We start from the raw sequence: 26,461 nt of genomic DNA on the forward strand, positions 1-26,461 counted from the left end.
GTGTATGAATTGGGAATTAGCTTTCCTTTGTTGGTGTGAGTATTGATGGTTATTTTGTGTTTTGTATTTATATGTTTCTTTTCTAAATCATATTTTTTGTTCATATGTTTTTTATTATGATTGGGTTTTATGGCAAGGGAAGACAGCAAGAGCTAGATCAGAATACGACTACTAGAGAACAAGCTAGCCATCATTGGATCTATAGTTTTTGGAAGGAGTTTATCAGAGCTTCAAACCACATTCATCCAATCTGAAAATCCGATCCCATTTTTCAGGTAATTAAGAATAATTTGAAAAGAAAAAATAATACATGGGCATACCAACATCTAGCATGTAGGTCTGCACTCATGACTAATTTAAAAAATTTCTCTTTAGCTCGTTTCAATATTTATTATTAGTTGGTTGTGTAATATAGACTAAAGAGAGGCTAGGGAGCAATGGAGATTCAACATTTCAGCCACAATCATCCATTAACGGACGGCATCTACGAATGGTCTTATGATCGCTGTCAAATATGTGATGAAAATTTTGAATGGTCTTATGATCATTATGGATGCGATGACTGCCATTTCTACATACATAAATCATGTGCTAAATATTCTCGTGAGTTGCAGCACCCCTCACATCCCCATCATCTTCTCCCCAAACTAAGTCATATGGAACCATGCGCTAATTGCAGCTCTGATGTGATGAAGTTTAAATATAGTTGTTCTCATTGTGATAAATTTTATCTTTGTCCTAAATGTGCATTTCTACCACCCACCAAAAAAACTGAAAATCACGACCATCCATTGACCCTTATACAAACATTGTCGTCATTCACGTGTGATCATTGTTTGAAAGAAGGCAATGGCATGCCTTACTTTTGTCCCACCTATTTGTTTATGGTCCATCCAGAATGTACATCTTTACAATTGACTATACAACCATCTACCATTCAAGCTGCAATTCACGACCATCCATTGAGCCTTATGCCAGCACTTATGATCTCCCTTACTTGCAATGCTTGTGAGAATAAAACTAAGGGTAGGTTTTACTTTTGTGCCACTTGTTCATTTGTGGCCCACCTAGATTGTGCCCTTTTACCATCAATTGTCAAAGTCATAAGGCACAAGCATCCTCTCAGACTCATCTACTCTCTTCCAGCCGACCAATCCAAACGTAGAGTGTGCCAACTGTGTGCTAAGCCAGTGGATATGAACTCTTGGGTTTATTGTTGCTCAAGTCAAGATTTTGTTACTCACCTTTATTGTGCTACAAGCAAGGAAGAAAGAGACGAAACGTTTGTGCCGAACTCTAAAGAGGATCATCGTAATAAATCTATTGACTTATCGCCATACATTATCAAAAAGACCAAACAAGGAGGAGACAGAACTGAAATACCTATAGAAATCCAGCATTTCAGTCACGAGCATTACTTAAAACTCACCGATGAGCTTGGGATTGACGAAAAGTGCGATAGGCGCATGCAGTCTATCTTGCCTCCATTTTATGCATGTGCTCAATGTAGATTCTTTCTTCACAAATCTTGTGTTGAATTACTAAGAGAATTGAGAAACTCACTTCATCAACACCCCCTCAAACTCCTCTTGAGAGAAAAAAAGCCTTTTCGGTGTGATGCTTGTGCACTTCCATGTAATGGCTTCGATTATCGTTGTGACGAATGCGACTTTGACCTTGATGTTCAATGCAGTTTAATGACTGATGATATCCTTACACATCCTAGTCATGAACAACACCTACTAATTCTTGCTCGCTCATCAGAAGAAAAAATGTGTAATTCTTGTAGATCAAAAAGTAAACACAATTTTCATTGTGTTGATTGTGAATTCACTTTGGACTTCAAGTGTTTTAAACAACCGCATACGTTTAACTACGAGGAACATGATCATCCATTCACACTTTGTTATACTCCAGAAGATGCATCTGATGAATATTACTGTGATATTTGTGAAGAAAAGCGAGATCCAAAGTGTTGGTTCTATTATTGTGCCGATTGTAGTTATCCTGCTCATCCTGAATGCATTCTCGGGCAATATCAAAATCTCAAGTTTGGAAAAACTTTCAAATATGATATTTATCAGCACTCTTTTGCTTTGGTTCAAAAGACTTCTCGATTCTTGAAATGTGATAATATTGCTAATTGTATAGATTTAACTTATGAATGTGATGAGTGTAATTTCATTGTTCACCAATGGTGCTTATAACAAAATTGAGAGAAAGACATGGTTGGCATTTACATGTAATAAAAATTACATGAAGATTGTTTGTAAAGATCATTTCGTGTGTATTCATTTACTTTCTTGTTGAACATAAATTAAACTTGATTTTAATATCTAGTTACTTGTTTTGTTTAATAAATGTTTAGTGGTTATTAAAAGAAGAAATTAGGTGTACGTAAGTGGTTGAATTAAAGTTAATTATATATTTATAATCATGAGTGAAGAGATAATTACATACATGCAATTTTCAAGATCGATCAGGCCATATATTTTTACTCTTGTAAGTATGTATGTATGTCAATAATCTTATATATGTTCCTAATTAACACCATCCATCTAGTTACATATAATTTGTATATATATAGACATTTATGAATCATATTGGTAGGTAGGTACTATTTCATGGGTTACTACAAAATACTTAGCAGCATACTAGCAACCCATTTTCTAGATAAATGATATATAGATGTTTATGCAAAAACATTGAGCCTGAAATTAATTGGAGATCCAGAATCAACCAATAATATATATAAAATCAATTCAATAAATCACCACCACATTTAACATGAAAATTAACTTGCACATAGCAGTTTTGCTAAGATATTCAAGAACCCGTGACTTTTATATTAAACTTACTCTGCTATTTATTACCCATTACTTAAGTTGCGAATGATCAACAATTTCGTCTCTAATTACAAAATCACCTAAATTTAATTAAAGAAGTCACTCTCTGTCATTTTAATATTTAACTTAATTCCTCCATCTATACCTATTTACTTGAATTAAACCCATAACACTACCAATTAAATAAATAAAACTACCAATTAAAATATTTTGGTGATCATATGCATGCCTGCTTTTACGTGAGTGTGGCACTGATGAGAGTTAGGCTGGTCATGTACATCTTTGTAGAATTGTCACTATTTACAATTAACAGAGTTCATATTAGAAGTCCAAAGTTATTTTGTTGCCAATGGTTTAAGAATTTATAATGCTTGTTATTAATTTTTCAATTTAATGGGGAGTGAACATAGTGCTTTTTTCCCCTGTAAGCATGAAATTATTGCAAGAAATTATATTTAATCTTTTATTAAACTGGCTCGTTTGACAAGTGAGATAAGATAAGAATCTTGTGAATGGTAGTAAGATAGTTTGTGAATAGTAATGAGATAGTTTGAGTTAAATATCTTTTAGATTTTGGGAAATGGGAGAAAAAAATTTGAATAAAAAATATTATAAAATTAAAATATCGTTAGAATATAGTTTTGTAATATTATTTTTGTTTGGAGATTTGAAAAAGTTGATTTTTTTTTTTTAAAAAAAGTTTGGAAAAGTTGTAATGATTAGTTTAAAAGTTTTGTATTTAAATTATATTTGGAAATGAGAGAGGATGGGATGAGATGAAATGAGAGTTTTGAGATGAGATTTATTTCCAAACAAGCCAGTGTTTTTATTTATATGTTACAAATAAGTTTTGTTACACTTGCAGTGTGCAATAGACCAAGTCACCAAAGGAGACCAAGTCACCAAAGGAGTCATTGACATGCTCTCTCGCCCGCTTCCCTCTGTAAAATGTTCTAATCTCTACAAGATTCATTTTGGTCTATACCTAGTTTGGTTTCTATTTTTTTTTCTTTTTTTACCGGTTTTGTTTTTATTTTTTTGGTTATGGCCTCCACGGGTTAAGAGTTTCATACACAGATAGAGCAATAAGTACTTTAATGTCACAAATTATCATAGTCATGCTTTTGTCTGGATGGAAAAACTTCACAGATTGGTTTAGAATCTGTGACAAGATTACTATCACAAATTGACACTATAATTTTGTTTAATTTTTAGACAGAAAGTTTTTATATAATACATGGATATGATGGAAATTCTTTTCAAAAACATTATATCGACCAGGATTTTGAACATAGGTATCTTGCATCTATCAATTTATCTTCTTTCGCTTCTTTGATTTTTGCCTTTATGTTATTTTTTTATTGGTGCCTTCATCCATGTTATTAGATTCCTTTGTTTATATTACTTCATGTAATGGTGCTGCAATTTTGTATTAACGAGAGCACACAAGTATAAATTACAGCGCTATTACTCTGAACTAGTTTCTTGTTTTGGGAATACCATTAGTTGATCACAACGATGAATAGTAACAATTGAATAAATGAAAAATAAAAATGAGAGAGGAAATAATAGTAAATGGTGGTGGTTAGAAAAATGACATCAATTTACCCAAAAGAAAGTATATCTTAGTTGCAATGAAATTTTTGTTCAATAGTGAAGATGAAGATCAAGCAGATGATTGAAAGGATGTTCTACAATGTTGTTCATAATTCCTATTTATATTTTCAATCTCAATTGCACTGTACCCCCTTGCTTTTGCAATCCTTTTGTGTGCCATCGGCTCTCTAGCTAGCTTTGCTTCTTACTATTTACCAACCCTAGCATATATATTGGAAAGAAGAACATAAACTATGCTATCTTGAGATTCCATGAATCTCACAACCATATAAAAGAGCACCCTATAAGGCAATATTTGATTGGGTTGGCATTTTCTTCACTACCCTCTCTACCTCTTTGAAGTGGCCTACTCGACTCAAGAGATCAACCATGCAATCATAGTGCTCTATTGTTGGCTCCATGTTGTAATCCTCTGCCATTGAAATGAAGTGTCTCTGACCTTCTTCTACCAACCCAAGATGGCTACATGCAGATAGAACCCCAATGTATATGATCTCATTAGGGATTACACTAGGATCATCTTGCATTCTCTTGAAAGTACTTAGAGTTTCCTCTGCATGCTCGTGCATAACTAAACCAATTATCAAGCTCGTCCATACAATTGTGTCTTTCTTTTGCAATGCAAAATAGATCTTCTGCGAACTTCTTGCATCTCCAACTTTGGCATACATGTCTACCAGGGCAGTTCCAACAACAATATCCTTGATGATGTTGGTCTTCAATACAAATGAATGGATATTTTGTCCAAATGCCAAAGCCCCCAATTAAGCACAGACACCTATGACACTAAAAAAGGTAGCCATGTCTGGCTCAAACCGAGCAATCATCATGTCATGGAATAGATCTAGTGCCTCCTCAACCTTGTCGTAATGATTATAAACACCAACCATGTAATTCCATGCAACCAAGCTATTTTGAGGCATTTTGTTGAACAGCTTCCTTACGTATCCCAAGCTACCACATTTTGCATACATATTTATAATGGCAGTTACAAGTATCACGTTGAAACTCGAGTCTGATTCAAATGGATCATATCCCAATTGGCAGACACGACTATGAACCCATTTTCAATAATTTATATCTCTACTATGGGAGCATGCAACTAATACATTAACCAAGGTTATGTCATTAGCCTCTACACCCCAAAATTCCATGTCTTTATACACCTATATTGCCTTCCTTGGCCAACCAATATTAACATATCCAGAAATCAAACTAGTCCAAGCGACCACATTCCACTTAGGAATAACATCAAACACTTTCAATCCTGCTACCATATCTGCACATGATACATACATATTTAGTAAACCATAGGACGCATATACATCCAATTCAAATCCAATTTTCAAAATTCGACAATGAATGCATTTCCTATAATGTGGATTCGTAACTACTGAACATGCTTTAAGTACAAAAGGGAACATAAAATTGTCTGGAGAGTAACCTCTTCGCTGCATTTCTCTATACATATGCACAATCTGGGTTGTTGCTATTAAAATAAGCTTTGATCATGGACTTTCAAATGTATGCACTAGGCACTTCAATTTGGCTAAAAACAGACTCTGCAAATCTAGGTCTCCTACTTTAGAATTTGCACAAAAATCAATAAGCCTACTCAAGGGTATCACATATCTTATAACTGATGTAATAATCATCAGCCCATGAAGTTGTCTCAACTCAGTCATGGTTTTTCATTTGTCTAACAAAGACATGATGGAGTTGTAGTGTTTCGTCATGAGTTTCTTGGCTTTAAAAGTTGCCACAAATGCCAACATGATGCGTAGCAATGGGTGTGACCCATGTCAAATTGCTTGGAATCGGTCATGAAAACCACATAGAAAACTTTGCACTCCATAGCCCTAGTATTTTGTGGTTTGCAGGATCAAAATTTCTACCATTAGAAGTTTCAAAAGTGAATAACATTTGATTCAACTTCTCTTATTTACCCAAAAAGAAAAAACATAACCAACAAAACCAAAAAAATGAGAACAAGAAGAGGAACATAGGCACCGTCCTAGTGCCCCTCAACTGAAATTAGGATAGATTTGCTGTGAGTATTGATTATGGTTATGTTATTCATTTTTTTTTCTTTGTTTAACCTTTTCTTCACATCATATTCATTTCTCTTCCAACCCGGTTTACTGAAATGGGAGACTCTGCTTGAGCCCTTTCCATTTCGAAGAAGATTGTCCCATTTTGATGCAGGGGAAGTTTGAAGGCTGCAAATGCAAGTGATTAAAAACTTTTTCATTGGAAAGAGACTTGTTTTGTAAGAAAGAAAGAATAGACAAGAACTTTTTCAACCATGAGCATCATTTGGTCTTCAATGAAGAGTTAAAAAATAATGGTGAAAAATATTTTTGTGATGGGTGTTGGGAACTATTTTCAAGTTCTAATTATAGTTGCAAAGACTGTCACTTTATCCTTCACAAATCATGTGCTGAATAACCTCGCAAGATATAGCACCCATTGCACCCTGAACATCTTCTTACTCTTACCATTCCACACTTCAAGCGCCAAACCATATGTGATGGTTGCAATTCTTCTAGTAGGGTTTCAGCTACCATTATTCTCAATGCAACTTTGACCTTGAATCAAAATGTGCTTCTCTACCCCCTACCATAAAAGCCAAAAGTCATAATCACCATTTAACTCTCCTTCGAAGATCAATATTCTTCACTTGTGATGCTTGTGCGAAACAAGGCAAGTGTATGTCTCACTTTTGTGTCACTTGCTCATTTATGGTACACCTGCAATGTGCTCTCTTACCCTTGACTCTAAAATATATATGTCACAAGCACCCTCTTAATCTCTCATACTCTCTTCAGGCGAATCAATCCGAAAACTATCGAATTTGCCAACTTTGTGTTCAAAAGATGGACACAAATTACAGAGTTTGTTATTGCTCAATTAGCAATTTTGCTGCTTACCTTAGTTGTGACGCAAATGAGGAAGATATAGATGAAACATTTGTTCATGAATTCAAAGATAAGGAGAATGTTGAATCAATAAGCAGCCTAAAATATGAGGTTTTGGGGCATGACAAATCCAAGGATTCATTAGCTTATACTGTTATAAACATCAACATAGAAGTGGATAATAGGGAAACAGTTGTGGAAATCAAATATTGCAGTCATGAACATAACTTGAAGCTAATAGATTTACTGGAGTACAATGAAAAATGTGACGGGTGTATTCAAGATATAATCTCTCCATTTTATGGTTGTCTACAATGCAGATTCTTTATTCACAAATCCTGTACTGAATTACTTAGGGAAAAATGACACTTACTTTATTAACATCCTTTCATCCTCCTTCCAAAGGCATATTATGTGAGTAGCTCCTTTTGGCATGTTGCTTGTGGTCATAGATGTAATGGTTTTGCTTACAATTGTAGCAAATGCAACTTTGACCTTGATGTCCAATGTAACTTAATGACAAACACCTTAACACATGAGGACTACGACCAACAACTTTTTCTCTCCAACACAGCCAATGAGGAAAAATGTAGCTATTGTGACTCTAGAGGAAACTTTTTTTTGCTGTAGTGATATAATTCTACAATCAATTTCAAATGCTCAATACTACCAACTACCATAAGATATTATCACTATAAACAACCTTTCGTCCTACCATACACTATTGAAGATGACTTTGGTGAATATTATTGTGATATTTATGAAGAAAAGAGAGATCCAAAGCATTGGTTTTACCGATTTAAGGATTTCTTGTTGTCATGTTGGGATTCAAATCTGGATTATTCAGTACGAGGCTACAAAAGACAGACACGTTCAACATTTCAATGTTGAAAAGTGTACTGGACAGATATTCAAAATACTTCTCCCGTCAAGATAAAGATGAAGACTCACTCCAAGAATGTTGGTGGATCAAATAAAGCTCATGTATAATGATTCTGATCTTCAGTTTGTATGGTTAAGGTTATCTACATTTGGTTTAAGCACATATCCTCCATTATCACAATCATATCAGAAGTTGTAAAACCACGAAAACGACTAATATTACAAAGCAAACAAAACTAGAAAACACTCATTTGTCTGTATCTTTTAACCTTCTTCATGGCTTCCAATAGTTGTTCTTCTACATATCAAATCGAGAGGTCCAACTCTGTCCTCTGTCTCTGAGACTCTAATCAATATTTGACAATTATATGTAAAAGGAATATGATGTTGGTTGGTTATATCAGTTATCATATTTTCTACATCTAGTCTTATTGATGGGCCCCAAGGCGGACCAAGTCTTAAGGATCAATTACAAGATTAAGAGCCACGAAGATCAAGGGAGCAATACAAGAATTGGTGCAATCCAATTGGTTCTTTGAACGAGTTCTCGTCGGGTCTAGATTCTCCATCCATATACCTGAGTTTGGCTTTCTTGGGGTTGTTTTTCCAGTATTGTTGTTGGGTCTCAAAGTAAGTCTATTGGGGTTCACATCACTTATCCTTTTTTGCATCATTAGTAAAACATTAAACTGTAAATATTCAAAAAATAATTAGAAATATTACTTCAATATTCAAAAAAGAAAGTCACAAATAATCTGTTATAGGTGTTTAACAAGTGCATGGAGTAAGAGTTGGGGGGTTGGTGTAGCTCATGTTAACTTTCTCTTAATTGTGAAGCATCAATAGTGACCGACCATTTCAATCGTATTTTCTCAAAAAGAAATATTTAGTTCGCAAAGAAATTTTATAAAATTAAACTCACAAATTAATATAGTTTTATGTAATACAGTAAATTGTAAAACTCTTTCTCATATAAAATAGATCTAATGCATATCATTTAACTAAGTCAAATTGTAAATTCTATTTTTGTGAAACATCGTTGCAAATCTAGTACTCCTATTCTAAAAATAATCCAAGTCAAGGCCGGAGAAGAATAAGTACATATTACCATGACCCAAGTTGAAGAGTGTGCCTCTCCAATAATCTAAATAAATCGGGTAATATAATTCTCAATTGGTCAAATTAACAGTCATAACTAATTAAAGTTCTCATGTTGAGAATCACGTGTGTCATGATGAGGAGAGGGAGGCCAAGATGGAGCTTAACAATTTAAACCACCAAATTCATTGAACTTCATTTCGCAATTAAAAATACCCAAACTATTAAGAATTTTGTACTTTGCTCTTCAAGTTAATAAGATAATAATCATTAAGATTGTGACACATCATTGATTTTTTTATTCGTCTCAAGAGTTATAATTGAATTAGGATGCAATGCATACTATCAGTTTTAACATTTTTGATCTTTCGTTACTATTTACTTTTTTATTTCATTAACTTGTCCTTAGGTGAAAAAAGATTTCCCACTAATTTCTAAGATTTGTCCCCATTTTAAAGTAGTTTTTCACCCTTTTTCTATTAGTTTTGAAAAACTAAAAATGAATGTCAACGTGTTACTTCAACAAAAAATAAAAAAAATATTAAAATAAAAGAGTAAAGGTAAAATTAACTAACATTTAAAAAATCAACCAAAATTTGAAGCACAACTTTTTTTTTAAAGCAAACTATTAGACACGTCATGTACTATTTACGTGACATGGTTTGACTTAAAATATAAGTTTTAAAATTTAAATCTTACAAATCAAGTTATGCTATGTGAATGGTGTGTAATGTAAAAACCTTCAAATAGTATTACTATACATATATATATATATATATATTAATTGCCAAAACATAAAGATTCTTGGAGTAAGCCAAGTTTGAAGCAAAGAATTTGTCACGCTTTGATCACCTCAAGGAAGAAAAGAATGGAATCATGTACTAATTCAATTCTTATTCTAACTTGAGATGAAAGTGAGGAAAAAAAAAAAAAAAAAGAAGAAGCCTTTGATTCGATGTTGGCTTTACTTGAAGAATGATTTTTCAAGTGTTTTGGTTAATTCCATCTAATTAAATAAAATGATTAAAAACTAGAACATATTTCTTGTTCACAACACCTTTACCAGATGTCGATCGATTTGGATTTTTATTCATACACAAACGTTGCTTCTTGGATCTCCCATTACTATATATATATATATAAATATTTATTATTCGGATCTAACACCTAGAAGTAGAGTCGAATGCTATATATAAAAAGAGGAATGCTACACATCATCTCACATCACACACTTTATATATTAAAATATTATTTTTTATTTTTTTATTTTTTATTTCATTTTATTCTTATTAAACTAATTAAATTATTCTATTTATCATCCACACACTACATATTTATTATAGAAAAAATGTAAAAAAAATTAAAATAAGTATGGTGTGTAAAGTGTGAGGATGACAAGAAAAATTTTTCATATAAAAATAGTTAGAAAAAAAAATAATTAGAAGATTATTATTGTCCCTTTTTATTGGGATTGCATGCATGCTCATGCAAGTGAAGTTTGACGGCTACTATCAATTAAAGCAATTCAAAGAGATCTTCAAGAGAGATGACCTGCATGGGAACAAACATTCGGATCCATAGTTTTGGAAGAAGTTAAAAGGCTCAAATTCCATCCATCCATGGGACGTCGGACCCCATTTTTCAAGTACGAATATATTTTAATTTTTTTTAAAAAAAATGGAGATTAGTGATCGACATATCTAAGCGTTGTGTGTGATTGTGTATATATAATATAGCGATTAGGAAGCAATGGAGCAGCCATATCAACATTTCCTCCACAAGAATCCCTTGTTGGTTCTCAATAAACTGGGTGAAGAGATTTATTGTTCCTGTAGAATGTACCTGCAAAGAGTATCCAATAGTTTTGAATCACCCCATGACTTGAAACACCCATTGCACCCCTACATTGTCTTTAGTCTCACCGAACCATAATTTCAAATTGAAAAATGTGATGGTTACAAAGAAGACATCGCAATCTTTAGATAAATTGCGATACAAATGTTCTCATGATCATTGCGCATGAAATCTTTATATTCAATGCACTTCTCACCACTCACCAAAAAAGTTAGTGTTCACGACCACCAACTGACCCTAGTCTGGAAATCATTCCTATTCGGGGGTAAAATCTCCCTGGACCAAAAGGCATCCCCAGCCCAGTCCAAAGGGTCACCATCAAGGAGCAAGAGGAAAAAAACAATGAGGGGATAAGAAAAAGCAAATGTCAAAGGGAAAAGAATGAGATGACAGGAAAGAGAAAAAAAATAAGAGAGTGGGGAAAAACAAATCAGGCACGCAAAGAGGAGTGAGATAAAGTTGACTTCTTCACCTACTACTGACTGAGGCCAAAATAAAAAGGATTTCTTGCAGACGGCTAAGGGGGAAGACGAGAATACATGGATTACCTTCAGTCTCATGACAAGAGCTCCAGAGAGAGGATCTTCTCCAGAAAATATGTCTCTGACTTCCATTGTACAAAGAAAAAGAAGAGACCATGAGAGATTATAAATAATCATATTATAGTTTATTTTCCCTTCAAATGACCCGTGGACGTAGGCTCAGTATCGAACCACGTAAATTTGTGTGTCTTTATCTCTATTTATGTTCTCTATATTTATTTTCTATTCACTGCAATGGATGTACGAACAAGCACCGTATCACCTCTTTGAACTGCTATCGAGGACTGCAAACTACCTCAACGGGTCGAGAATTTCTCTTACTCCTGTTCCGGCATGTTGTGCGATTTTTGGCATTAACATTTGGTATCGTCTATGGGATGCAATTTATTTTCTACATTGGAATTGGGAGAATGATGATATTCGGTGCGTGAAATAATCTTCAAATGAGCAGATAAATTTCTCTCTAGATAAATATTCTCAACCTTTCATATCTTATTTTCATTAACAACATTGTTGTAACAAATTGGACGAGTAAAGCTTTCATTTCCCATGTGTTTAAGAATACTGGGCACTTTGGTGCACTGTGCATAAAATACACATCCAACATGTAACGGCCAGGAGAATGAGTTACCCAACCACTTGAGCTACTAGTGCTCTATGCACTTTGAGTACATTGTGCAAAAACAGAGGTATGAACATGGCTAAGTACTGTGCACTTAAATGCTCTGTAAACATACACAAACACATGCAGGCAAGCACTATGCACTTAAGTGCACAATGCCATGTAGTGCATGTCTTATGCATGGCACTCACAGTACCATGCACAGTACGCATAATGGGTGCACGTTGATGTGCACTCGGGAGGCCCGTGGCAGCCTACCTACAGCCACCACATGGATTGCTAGAGGTTTCCATCCCCGCCAAGTCAACCCCCATCCATAGAGGCCGTGCACAGTGCACATCATCGTGCTCATAGGAGAAACGCGACGACTAGCCACTCACCTAGGCAGGGAGACAGGTGGCCACCACAAGGGCCGCTAGCATTTTCTACCGTGGCCATGGTTTTTCCCTACAATGAAGGCCATGCAAAATGTTGGCAAAAGGTGCACGTTGCCATGCACCCAAAGGGAGCCCCTTTTCCAATGGCACCTGTGAGCTGGCGGGCAACCACTAGCCACTACCAGGATCAGCAATGATCTTTGTCAATAGCAGGGTGCTCCACGGCCCCGGCCTGTTCTGTGACCATAGCTGGGCCACCCTTTGCCCGACCATACACGTGGGAAGCCACCCATCATTTATAACATTTATTTATTTTTGATACACGATATGCCATATGGCATGATATGTGACCAGCTTAGTTAAGAGTTACTAACTAATTTTTAATTAAGGGATCGATTTGATCAGTTGTAACAAGTAAACATATTAATTTAAAATTTTAAAGAGTAATTTGATTTTGAAATAAGCCACAAGAACTACTTTTGTTTCACCCTTAAAACACTACATCGATATCTCAAAAGAAATCACTCGATTGTTACAAGCGTTATGTGGTGCCAATTTATAACTAATTTTTGTAAGACCAAATCATGTTCATGACACTATGCATGTTACTTAAATCTTTATGAATATACTCGTTAATCTATTTATATATAAATTGTACAAAATCAATATAAGGAGATAATAAAAAAAGACATAAATTACACAAAATTGAAAAAATTATTGCATTTTGATCGTTAATTTGCACAATGTTGGTTATAATTGCATTGTTAAGATCGATAATATTAGGATACGAAACACCATCTAAACAATTTGATTTTGAATAATGGTATATATAGATGATTATTAGTAATTATATATTAGGTAGTCCTGGATTATAGATACGTAATACTTTTAACATATTGTAGGATACTATATCATTAAAAGTTAATATTTATATAAGCAATGTTTTTAATAGATATCATGTCATATTGTGATAGGTCAAGGGTACGCTATCATCTATGCTCTTGAACTATCTAGTAATTTTATGATGATTCTTATCAAATAAATATGACGTGTCACGTCTAACCAACGTGGTATGTTTAACAATTAGCATTCTTTTTGTAATCTTTTGTAAGCAGAAAATATAGACCCCACATGCATACGTTCATCTCCCTAAGCTAGGGTTACTATTGCACCACGGCCTTGACCCCATAGTTCTCCAGCAAGCCGACCACGCTCAAGCTCCCATAGCCAACCGCCACCAATGTAGGAAGCAAGTTTTTGCCCAATCTAGCAACAAGGCAACACCAACATAGGAATCAAGCTTCTGCCTACTGGTTCACCACCACCGCCGATGTCATAGGTCTACTAATAAATATATGTTGTCGACTATGCTCATATATTGGTAACAGGGGTCTATGGGCCTTGTAGTGCTCATTGGGCTTTGGGCTGTGGCCTAATATTTGTTATGGATCTTTGAGCTTCGTAATTGGTCATGGGTGTTTATCAGCTGGTCTCTCCAATCTGCAACTTGTATATGTTGGAGAAAAGACATTGTAAAAAAAAAAAAAATCTAAAAAGTTTAATGCAAATTTCCGTTCTTTTCTTTTAATTTTTCATCTAAGAACTAAAATTGATTATTTTTAGTTTAATAATTTAAGTTTGGGCTTTGCTACATACAGTCGCCAGATGCAGTCGGCGTGCAGTCGGCTGTACAGAATGAATAAAAAAAAATTATAAAAAAATTTTTTTATATTCAAGGGGACCTACATGAATTATAAAAAGTTATAAAAATAATTTTTTTTTCATGTAAGTCCCGTATTAATTTTTTTTTACAGCCGACTGCACGCCGACTGCATCTGCCGACTGCAAAAAATATTTCTCTTTAAATTTTTTAAGCGCACGAGACTTTACTAACCTTAACAAGTGTTTTTCTTAAGTTTTATTTTTTTAATTTTAATGAAGTATATTTTATTTTAAATTACGAAACCTTTTACATTGGGCTTCTACGTAAATGATTTTAAATTTTAGTAGCACACAAATTCTCTTAAATTTTTAAAAATTTTATTATTTTTTAGCAGAGAGGAGGTGTTACACATAAGCAGTATTTTGTTTAGTTCGAGCTCCTGCACATAGTAAGTATATAAGATAATAGAGTATAAAACTCATATCTAGATAGATATGTACAGCTATTCCATTTGATATTGATCAAATAACTTTGTCAATTAATTCAGATACTTTTTTTGTGGGAATTTTTATCTAACAAATCCCACAACTATGCCTTGGGTCAAACCCAAAATGCAAAATATCTTAGGAGTAAGTCATTTCTCAATGCTTTTGCCAAAATTTTCAATTGTTGAAATATGTAAATGAATTATTATTTTCAAAGAATTGGTTACAAATATTTCATATTTTCAAGTAGAATGAAAAAGTCCATCAAAAACACTTTCTCCTAGGGCTGTAAATAATTTGCTCCGAACCAGTAAAACCGACCAAACCGAATTGTAAATCAGTCGGCCTCGGTCTCAAAATATATGGATCAATAAAATTTGGTCCAGTCCCGGAATCTATAAATTTTGGAGCAGAGAAGACCGAATTAGACCAAATCCCTATATATATATTTTTTAAATATTTTTAATAATTTAATATTTTATTTTTATATAATAATTATATAAGTTAATGACGTAATTTTTATATAATTTATTATCATTGACCATGTAAAATAATATATGCTATCAATTAATAATAAATTAAATTATTTGATATTCATTAACCATATATAAAATATATGACATTATTAATAATTATTAATTATGCATACTAAAGATTAAAGTCTAAGTTAAGTTAGTAAGTAGTAACTATCAATATCATAAATATAATTATAGGCAAATATTTTTTTTAATGAGTTAATTAGTTACATAATCAAAATTTATAATTCACTTCATTTTAATTTAGTAATTTAAATAATTTTTTTATTAATTTATTCAAAAAAAATTAAAAAAAAAATAAAATAATTAGGCCGGACCAATTAAATAGACCGATAGCTACCAGTCCGGTCCAATCCCTATGGATGTTCGGTCTAGTATGGAAAAAATGACGAACCGGTTCATCACCAAATCAGACCGATTTATACCCCTACTTTCTCCCAATGAGCCATCCTCAATACAAGAAATAAGGCCATGGACAATGAGGAGGGAAGCAACTTCATGGCTGAGAGAAAGTGCACTATTTAGAAAAGAGAGCTAGAGACACAAATGACTCTCACAAAGGATCTCACACACTGATGTGGCAAACTAACAATGTACCATGTGACTTTTTTTTTTCCTCTCTCCATCTCCATCTTTCTCCCCCTCTTTGTGCTCTCCCCTCCTCCCCTTCCCTCCACTGGCCACCAACAGAGACCATGCGGCAGAGTAGGGCGCAACGGTGCTGTGGATCAGCGACAGAGAGTGTGCGACAGTGGATTGTGGTGGTGCGGCGACACTACCGCCTATCTGAGCAACTAAGCACGAGAGAGAGAGAGAGAGAGAGAGAGAGAGAGAGAGAGAGAGAGAGAGAGAGAGAAGCGGCAGATCCTGCCATGACGGGCTGTGGAGCATGCAACAGCAAAACCGCCTGACCATGGCAGAGACGGTCCTGTCCTTGACTGCCTGGCCACAGGATGATGCACGGTCACTGAGTGCCTAGTCGTGCCGAGGAGCAGCAGGGGTGCCGGCAGCCACCATGTGGACCGCCGACGTTTTCTGTTGGAGCAATTCCCCTGAACAAGGTGCACGGCGAGGCAACGGTGCCAACACGAGAGATAGGGCACGGGGGGAGGGGGAGAGAAAAAAAAATTGGCGGGAGAAAAAGGAAGATGAAAAAAATAGAAGAATACGTATCACACTCTTAGTGTACCACGTCAGTGTGTGGGATCCCTTTGTATCTAAAGTGTTTTCCTTTATAAAATAAGCGTTTGCAAAGTATAAACAAGCTTGAACATATATATATATATATATATATATATATATATATATATATGAAAACTACAATTTTGGAAGCCACATGCATTAGATGAGTTGAAAATTACATGGATGTGATAAAATATGTGACTAATGATTATGGTATAATTTGTGGCGTTGTCGAAATCACAAAGGTATGACCATGACCAATGCTATTTATGTGGTTTTGTAAGATCTAGACTTGGGGCTTTTTGACAAGTTAAAGACGAAGATATTGGTTTATTTTTTCAGCTTAGTTTTTCAAGTCCAGACCATAGCTGATCATGAGCTGTTGAATCACATGCAGACCTATTTTATTTCATAAATCAATTTTAAAACCGAAAAAGTTAACGAATTTTGTTGCTCATATGATGTTCCTTTGGCCAATATAGCTGACCTTAGCAACCAAAACATGTCTACGGAGTGCTGACATCTTGGTAACTAAATCTTGGTTTGATTGAATATTTTATTAGCTACACAATTCCAGTTGTTATCAAACTTTCAAAATGTCCCAACCAATAGCCCATCTATTGCAACCCTTTTTCTTTTCTTAGATTATTATCCAATTAATCCTTTGATCACATTCACTTTTTTTCATTACACAGTGTGTGTAGTCCTTCCCTTTTTAAATAGTGTATAAATTTAAGACTTATATGAAAAGCCCAATTTTTAATAGTGGCTCTACTAGCTAGGGGTGTTCAACCGGATCCGGATCCGGATATCCGGCCATAACCGGATCCGGATCCGGATTTTAAAAACCGGGCGGTTATCCGCCCGGATTCACCCGGATTCCAATCCGGGCGGATAACCGGATTTAATCCGGATATCCGGATTATAACCGGATACCCGGTTTTTTGAAAATTTTACCTTAAAACCCGGATATCCGGGTTATAACCGGGTTTAATCCGGGTTTTTTTTTTTTTTTTTTTCAAAGACTTTAAAACTCTAAAAAAAAAATTTTAATCTGATATCCTGTTTCAATTGCCCAATTTGTTTTAAAAAATAATTTAAACACATTTTATAAGTTTAAAAAAAAAAAAGTAAATTAAAGAACAAAATAAATAAAAATGCAAAATAGATAATATTTTTGTTTAAATCTCAATGCAAAACAGAAATTTACAAAGAACAAAATAAAACATAAATTTACAAAGAAAAAAATAAATAATAATACATTATACCTAATTAAACTAATATAATGCTGCTACTATTTCAAAAAAAAAAAAAAATTACAATGAGGAACCAAATCAGGTCCAAATCAGCATCAATCTGGACTTTAGGCTATCTTCGTCTATCAGGTCCAAATCAGCATCAATCTGGACTTTAGGTGAACTTTTTGTGGCCTTCTTGGTAGCAAACGAGGAACCAATCTTCCAAGAAGGTTTCTTAGCCTTGACCTGGGCAAAGAGGACACCAAAATTCAACTGACTAGCCAAACATCAATGTTCAAGAAACTGTATAATCAATGTTCAAGAATTTTTTAGACTTTCATTTTACAATAAAAGAACTAACTCAGAAAACCCATTAATAGAGCTTAGTTGAAACAAGGTGTGTAAAAGCAACTTCAGCCTCTTCTATATTAAAAAATATCATTAATCAAGCTTTCTATTAGTTTTGAAAGCATACCCTTTGAATGATCAAGCAATGTTCCAGCTGTTGCTGAATAAATCAACTCCCATGTTGATCAATACTGAATTAAACACGAATCCAAGATTATTACTTTCACAACAAAGAGTAAACAAAAAAAAAATAGCAATGTCATTTAACAAGAACTGGTTGATTTTAAAAGAATGAGATCAAAGGAAGCCAAGGCTTACTGTCATCTCAACAGTACTATTGCTGTTCAGGACAGTGAATTTCCAATCAGGAACGTATGTCCCATAAATTACAGCCAAGTAAACAATAAGAACACTTGCTGCCACAAGCCTGAAAATTAGAACAGAGAACAATTTTAAAATCAACTTTATTAGGAAATTTTTCTCATGAATTTAAGACAAAAAACACTTCCACAATATTACCAGTGCCAAAAGTACAACTTGAATACAGAGAACCAGCTGGACCCTGGATCCTTGCCTCGGGCATCTGTTGAAAAGATTTCCACCAGTGCCACAACCAAATATCCAATAAGCCCATTTATGGTCAAAAGCAGAATAATACTAATAATAAAAGACAATGCAATGTGAAATATTTCTCTGACGGGCTAACAGGATATCTAAATTTCAGGTCAGGCCAAAAGATTTATGGTAATATCAGAGCTTCTCCTAACTCAAAAACAGTGTCACATGAAGACTACAGGGATAAACTAGATTAAAATGTATGCTGCTTTCTGCTTTAGTCTTGGGCTATAAGGAAAGGTGAGGGAAAGGTAACTAGATTATATATATATGTGCAGGTAAGTTTCACTTTCGTGTGGGCATGCAGTGGGCTTGCTGAAGCCTGCAGGCAACCGTATGATTATGCATATATGGGTGATATATATGTAGTATCTGATCTCTGAATAAAACCTGTATATGGCGTTTGGAATATGTTTTAAGAAGTTGCAAGCTGTGGTGAGTGTTTATCCAATTATATATCCGTAATATATATGCCTATGCCTGGATCAAAACTTTGTTAAATTTGAGTTCATCATCTCGATTTGCTTATTAAATGGCTGGTTGTTTTCAGATATAAAATTATAATCATTGATTCATTATTAAATTATATAATTTGTATAAAGTTCAATCAACTTATAATAAGAGCCAACTTTTCCACTAAGCAAGTTAGGTGGCTGTCTAAGGCTCTACAGTGGAAGAAGACTCAATAAATTAAAATGAGAAGTAATAAAAAAAATTGAAAAAAAAAATGAAATATCTAAACTCTCAAAGAGACATTAATACTGCTAAGATTAAATAAATTATCTCAACTTCAATAAAATAAGCCAAAGACATTTGAGAAACCAAACAGCCCACGCCAAGGAAGAAGGGACTGCTATATTTTCAAACAGCGAAAACCCCTCCCATGTTTACATTTCCTACCTTATATTGGGCTTAATCGAAGAGACTCCAAAGACTAACAACACAGAATATATGAATAAGTGATCCACGAAAACCCCTCTCGCAAGCAGGCAGAATAATGCTAACAACACAGACAATGTTGGGGTCACCTTTATCGTGGGAGCACATCACTAATCAGGTACTTAACCCAGAAAAAAAAAAAAAAAAAAAAAAAAAAAAAAAAAAAAAAAACCAACTGAGAGAGAGGCAGAGACAAATCAAACACAAACCCAGAAAAAAATCTAACTAAACCGATAGAGAGACAGAGACAGAGAGACCAAAAGCATGAAAAAGGAAATCCAACCAAACCGAGAAAAAAAATCTAATACAAACCCAAAAAAAAAAAAGCCAATACAGACCTAAGCGAAAATCCAATACAAACCCAGAAAAAAAAAACCAACCAAACCGAGAGAGAGATAGAGAAAGAGAGATTAACATACCGTATGCTTCGAGAGAGTTGAGAGACAGCGATGAGAGACGGCACGGCTAGAGAGACGGCACGGCTAGGGTTGAGAGAAGACTGAAGTTGAGTGAGGCTTAGCAATCCGTTCGAGCCTTCGAGAGAGTTGAGAGGAAAAGAAATGAAAGAGACCGCAACGGTATCGTTTTCGGCAAAAATAAAACCATGCGGATCCGTAACCCGGTTACGGATTACCGGGTTTTACAACCGGATCCGTAATCGGATCCGTGTTTTATAAATCCGCCCGGGAGTAATCCGGGCGGATAACCGCCCGGATTCACCCGGATCCGGATTTCCGGACCGGATCCAAAAAAAATCCGGTCCGGATGCACACAGTACTAGCGTAGGATTTGCAAATTCTAAAATTATATTTAATATTATTCTCATTTAAATAGTAATACTAGATATAATTTTAGAATGTGCAACACTCACGCACATCTTTTAAAAAATAAGTAAATATAAAATTAATATAAATAAAAATTTTAAAAACTTTATTTGTCATTTATTTAAATGAATAATCATTTAAAATATGTCATATTATCATATATAAATAAAGATGATCAAATATAAGATAAGAATGCATTAGTCTAAAGAGAAATGAGGGAAATGCAACTAATTTTAAATTATTTTTATATAACATTTTAATAAATTATTTTGCAAAAATATCTTATATTTAAAATATTATATTCCTTCTATATAATTAAAATTGTGATAAAAATGCTTTTAAGAAATAGTTATAAAAATGATTGTACGGGGTTGGTGGGAGAAGGCGACTCAACGGCCAGAAGGCATTTTATCACGATATATCCTCTATTTATCACAAGAAATCGTGAAAAGTCGAGAACGGGACTTTCTGGTCCGTCTCGCAGCGTCCCTAACCAATCGCCCGCTTTCACCTACCCTCTTTCTTCCTTCTTCCTACTTCTTCTTCTTCAACAAAATCCTCGATGTCGAAGCCACACACAATCGCAGCCTCAATTCCTCCTCTCTGTCTCTCTCCCAGCCAGGTTCCAACCAGAGCTCGAGCCGGACCCCATGGCTTTAGCAGCAAAACCTTATTCTCTTTCTGTCTCCTCCAAACCCAACAACTCCGCAGACTTCTTTCTTCGTGTTCAGAGCCCTCCTAACTCGGTTTCGCTCCGGTACTCTTTTGCTTCCCCGGGTTCAATAGAACTGAATTCGAGTCGGGGAGGGAATTTGGTGCTAAGTGCGAGCCGAGGAGTGAGGTCGGGGAGGATACGCGCGAGTTCGGCTCAGGTTATGGACCAATCGGTGGCTAAAACGGATTCTAGGGCTCCGACCGTTGTAGAAGTTGACTTAGGCAACCGGAGCTACCCGATTTACATCGGATCCGGACTTCTTGATCAACCTCACCTTCTCCAGAGGTACTTAGTTAATCAAATTTTACTGCTTCATTCCACTCATTCTATATTAGTTGTTGGCTCTTTTTAAATTTGATCGATTTGATAACTTTCTTTGATTATCATCGTGTTATATGTCTATGTTTTGCTTTACCTGTCAATTACTAATAAAAAAAAATATCTGGGTTTTTACTTATAAAAAACAATATCTGTGTTTTGCTTTACAACTACAAGTTCATCCAACCAAAACAAGGGGAAAACAAAAATATTTATCGTGATAACCAAGCCAATTGGTTAAAATAATCATGTGTGGAATCACTATGAATTAGGCCGGCTAGTCGCTAATGCGTGCTGAATTTATTACTTTGGTTTTGAGTTATTATTAGGATTTTGATGGACACCAAAGGCTCCTATTCTGAAAATAGGTAGCGTAATAGAATATTTTACACTGCAAAATTTTAGAGTTCTTGAGCATTGAATGCAGAATTTGCTTTCCCCCCATCTTGTAAATGATCAAACGGACCCAACTTGCTCTAATATTTATACTAACTTGCAGCTTTTATTGTTTTATTGATCCATAATCAATTGATTGTTATGTCATAGGCATGTTCATGGGAAGAGAGTTCTTGTGGTCACTAATAACACAGTAGCACCACTCTACCTAGATAAGGTTGTTGAAGCTCTAACTCAGGGAAACCCAAATGTCTCAGTTGAGAGTGTGATTTTACCAGATGGAGAAAAATACAAGCAAATGGTAGGTATTTTGAGGGTTGAAATTGACTTTTTTCATTTGGGGTGTAATGGACATTGCATTAATCGTATAATTGTATGTTTTATCCTATAGGATACACTTATGAAAATCTTTGACAAGGCCATTGAGTCACGATTGGACCGGCGTTGTACTTTTGTTGCCCTTGGGGGTGGCGTGATTGGTGACATGTGTGGATTTGCTGCTGCCGCTTTCCTTCGTGGTGTTAATTTCATTCAGATTCCTACAACAGTGATGGCACAGGTCTGTTGAGTTCCTTTATTTACTTGTTAGCAGCTTTAACGTGTACAGTAATATTTCTAAATTGTTAACTTTTCATTATTTATTATTTTTCTGGTTTTTTCCAGGTGGATTCCTCTGTTGGTGGAAAAACTGGGATAAACCACCGCCTTGGGAAGAACTTGATCGGAGCTTTTTATCAACCTCAATGTGTACTTGTTGACACAGACACATTAAACACGTTGCCAGATAGGGAACTGGCGTCAGGGCTTGCTGAGGTTATAAAATATGGGCTTATCAGGGATGCTGAATTTTTTGAGTGGCAGGAGAACAATATGCAGGCATTAATGGCAAGGTATAATTTCCCCAAAAGAAAAAGCTTGAACAATATTCTTCAACCTAGCACTTGAATCTCCAATATAGCGCATTAGACATGAGACATTGACACAACTTGTTCGAGAGTACTGGATGTTCTTTAAGGCCTTTGGAATATATATATATATATATATATCTTTTGATGTTGATGATCTAGTGTAGCTTTATAGCTCATTTTGGCTTATTCATGCAACTATTATGTTATTTTCTCTTCATATGGAACAACTTGCATGAGTATGATGGGCTAGTCCATTGCAGGGACCCAAGTGCACTGGCTTATGCTATAAGACGATCATGTGAAAACAAGGCTGAGGTTGTGTCCTTAGACGAGAAGGAAAGTGGACTGAGGGCAACACTGAATTTGGGACATACATTTGGCCATGTGAGTTACGAGTTAGTAATTGCCAGAAGTAATCTATATTGCTCTTAAAATCTGGTGTGGCCTAATTGAGTTTATGATTAATGTTTTATGGAATATTCTGCTCAACTCAACTAATTGTACCTTGCCTTTGTGCAAATGTGAAACATGGTGTTAAAATGTGTAGTCCAACCAATTTAAAAAAACAAATATGTGAATTTCAGCTCGTAAAGGTTATCAATCTACTTTCTAAAGTTAAAACCTAATATAATCTAATTTTCATTATGTGGCATGTCTTTTCAGGCAATAGAAACTGGGTTTGGCTATGGGCAATGGCTCCATGGAGAGGCTGTTGCAGCTGGCATGGTATTTCAATTCAGCTCTTCCCTTAACAGGCATTCGTCTTTCCTGTGCCTCATATATGTTAATGAAGATTGTTTGCCAATTTTCAGGTCATGGCTGTTGACATGTCATACCGTCTTGGTTGGATTGATGATTCTATTGTGAAACGAGTTGACAATATTCTACAACGGGCTAAGTTGCCCACCACTCCTCCCAATACCATGACTGTGGAGATGTTCAAGTCCGTTATGGCGGTAAGTGAGTGAGGTTTTCATTATAGATTGGCAGCTCAAATCCGTTTATCTCATTCTTAATGTCTCTGTCCTTTTTGTATCGCAGGTTGATAAGAAGGTAGCTGATGGGCTACTAAGGCTCATCCTTTTAAAAGGTCCCCTAGGCAATTGCGTTTTTACAGGTGATTATGATAGAAAAACCCTGGATGAAACACTCCATGCATTTTGCAAGTCCTGACTCGATATCTGAAGCTGATTTTGGTCTCAGCTATGTTCCAAGTGTTTTACCAGATATTTGTTATCATGTATTAGCTTGTATTTTTCTTTTTGTACCTTGAATGCCTTTGTTCATGGTCTTCCTAAATTCTGTCGGCGAGACCTTTTACCATTTTGTAATTTTAACGAAGTGTGGCACTCAATAATTCATTACCGGGTATTCATATTGTTGTTATGTGTTAAACTCAATTACCCGTTTCATCTCAGTTTCAAATTAGAGATCTTGCCCTATGTATCTTTCTTAACGCGCCTGAAAATAATGTGGCTGTCATTCTTAAATATTATCTACTTCAAGCTCGGATTCCCCCAAATGCCAGATTTACTTGATTCAAAACATTCTTCGACTATCTTACTGCCTTCCTTCAAAGCTGGAGTCGACATACTTTATCTATGACAAAGATTATGGAGCTACCCAAGAAACAACTTGCAGAAGCAGATTGCCAACAGTTGGAGACATTTCTTTGGCCCCCTTCCAAAGGAAATGCTGGCAGGGTTAAGCTCGGCAGAGGGTTCGAGAATAGGGTAGGGTCTTTCTAGCTACCTCATGTGCAGTTCCTAACTTTTGGAACTGTACAATCAATCAATAATATTTATAGTTTTAGGATGTGTGAGCCTTGTGCATTCTTCTATTTTCTTTTTCAAGCAAGCATATCATAGATGAACTAAGGAGTTAACAAGTTATAAGATTCAATAGGATGAGAGTCTCCAACAATCATTCCAAAATTAGCACATAAAACACAAGTAAAATAATAAAAAAAGAGGGATATAGAACTAGAAGTTTGGCTCCCACCTATTTCCCAAAAGAAGAAATCGCTTGAAGCAGTTTTTACATAGTCTGATAAATAGATTATAAGACTACGACTAGAAGCTATAGAGAACTGATGTGTGCTGCATTTTGTTGGGCTGGACTAGCTGAAGTAGACTTCCACAACCACTTTATCTTGATCCTTGGTTAGAGAAAGCAAGAACATCGGAAGTAGCAATTACAAAATGAGTCGAATCGCCGTCGAAAGGTTGCAATTGGCTGTGGAGGCGTGTGTAGCTCACGCAACACCCCGGACAGTAAAGTATAGGTCAAATCTAATAGATCCAAAGCTGCTAACCCCGATAGCACTACACGTGGCAGCGTGAATATTACGTGAGGGAGCCTCGCACATTCTTGTTTTTTAAAAGATGTAAATAATTTGATACCCATGTGAAATTTATTTTTAAATTGTATATTTCACTTTTCTTTAAATAGAGTGTACGAGACTTGTACTTTTAGAATAATATCTAGCATTACTCATCGTCTTTAATCAGTCATTTGTCTTCATTTTCTATTCTTTTTTTTTTTTTTTAAGTATGGTTTGGGTTTCTTATCTGGGCACCTCACCCCCTCTCTTACCATTATTATTTATTAATTATATGATATGATTTGCTTGGGGGAAAAATGAATGAGTAGAAAAGAAGTTTTGAGTGGCTGAAGGTGTGGGTTGATATTATCTTGTGGCGCGATAGAAATTATAAAGTTGGGTACCTACAAACAATTGGGAAAATAAAATAAAATAAAAAAAAAATGTTTTGAAGGTGAAGGAAAGAAGGATGACCATTAACCATTTTTTGGAGGAGATGCCACTTCCAATGAAAATCACTGTGATTAGAATTAGACGGTGACCCGCTCCAGTCAATAACTAAAATTCGAAAATAACGGTCAATTTTTTTCTCTCTCCACCTCCACCTGTTAAAATTCCATTCATTCTGTGGTTTTCCCACAAGAGATGATTAGTAATTAACTTATACCTTTCTACTTTTTAGATTATTTTTAGTATCATAACTTAAGTATAAAGTATTTAGGTCAATATATATTTGCATATTTTAGAAAATATAGAGAGTATTAATGTTTAATTAAGGACTAAGGCTTCGTTTGGTTAAGCAGTTTAAATAAAATGTGATAAAATGTTTTATTTAAAGTTGAATAAAATATTTTCATAATATAATTTTTTATTATTAATTTTATTTTGAGATTTGAATAAGTTGAATTGTTTATTATATTTTATGTGAAAATTTAAAAAATTATAATAATTATATGAGATAAAATAAAATAAGATGAGATGTTATAGTTTAATTTTGTATAAACAAACCAGCCCTAAGCCTAATTTCTTTAAATAATTAATGACAAAAAGATTAGAAGTTAAAAAAAAAAAAAAAAAAAAAAAAAAAGGAATTATTGGGTTGGACCAGATCCTTATTTCTTGGTATCTTTTCGTTACCTTTACTAACGTAATAGTGAGGCACCTAGAATTTCAATTCAATTATATGTATTTATATATATATAATTGAATTATAAA

The 26,461-nt window shown here is 34.7% G+C and overlaps 2 protein-coding genes, 1 long non-coding RNA gene and 1 pseudogene across 3 annotated transcripts; 2 read left to right on the plus strand and 2 right to left on the minus strand.

Moving 5' to 3' along the window:
- LOC122316150 lies at positions 1–2,207 on the plus strand. The gene has a single exon (XM_043132685.1). The coding sequence runs from the start codon at positions 438–440 to the stop codon at positions 2,205–2,207; it is 1,770 nt and encodes a 589-aa protein (XP_042988619.1). The 5' UTR covers positions 1–437.
- A 2,305-nt stretch (positions 2,208–4,512) lies between these two features.
- On the minus strand, positions 4,513–6,199 carry LOC122316151 (annotated as a pseudogene).
- Positions 6,200–17,896: 11,697 nt separating this feature from the next.
- LOC122315827 lies at positions 17,897–19,901 on the minus strand. The gene is made up of 4 exons (XR_006244130.1): positions 18,728–19,901; positions 18,527–18,635; positions 18,336–18,399; positions 17,897–18,106 (listed from the first exon to the last, which is right to left on the minus strand). It is a non-coding gene; the product is annotated as an uncharacterized LOC122315827 (long non-coding RNA).
- A 1,159-nt stretch (positions 19,902–21,060) lies between these two features.
- Positions 21,061–24,323, plus strand: LOC122315825 (3-dehydroquinate synthase, chloroplastic-like). The gene is made up of 8 exons (XM_043132032.1): positions 21,061–21,586; positions 22,166–22,316; positions 22,407–22,574; positions 22,679–22,905; positions 23,184–23,307; positions 23,587–23,649; positions 23,736–23,879; positions 23,965–24,323. Exons 1-8 carry the CDS (start codon positions 21,237–21,239, stop codon positions 24,094–24,096), a joined length of 1,359 nt encoding a protein of 452 aa, XP_042987966.1. The 5' UTR covers positions 21,061–21,236; the 3' UTR covers positions 24,097–24,323.
- Positions 24,324–26,461: the final 2,138 nt, after the last annotated feature.

Source organism: Carya illinoinensis, chromosome 7, assembly GCF_018687715.1.
Source record: "Carya illinoinensis cultivar Pawnee chromosome 7, C.illinoinensisPawnee_v1, whole genome shotgun sequence".
Classification (NCBI taxonomy): Eukaryota; Viridiplantae; Streptophyta; class Magnoliopsida; order Fagales; family Juglandaceae; genus Carya; species Carya illinoinensis.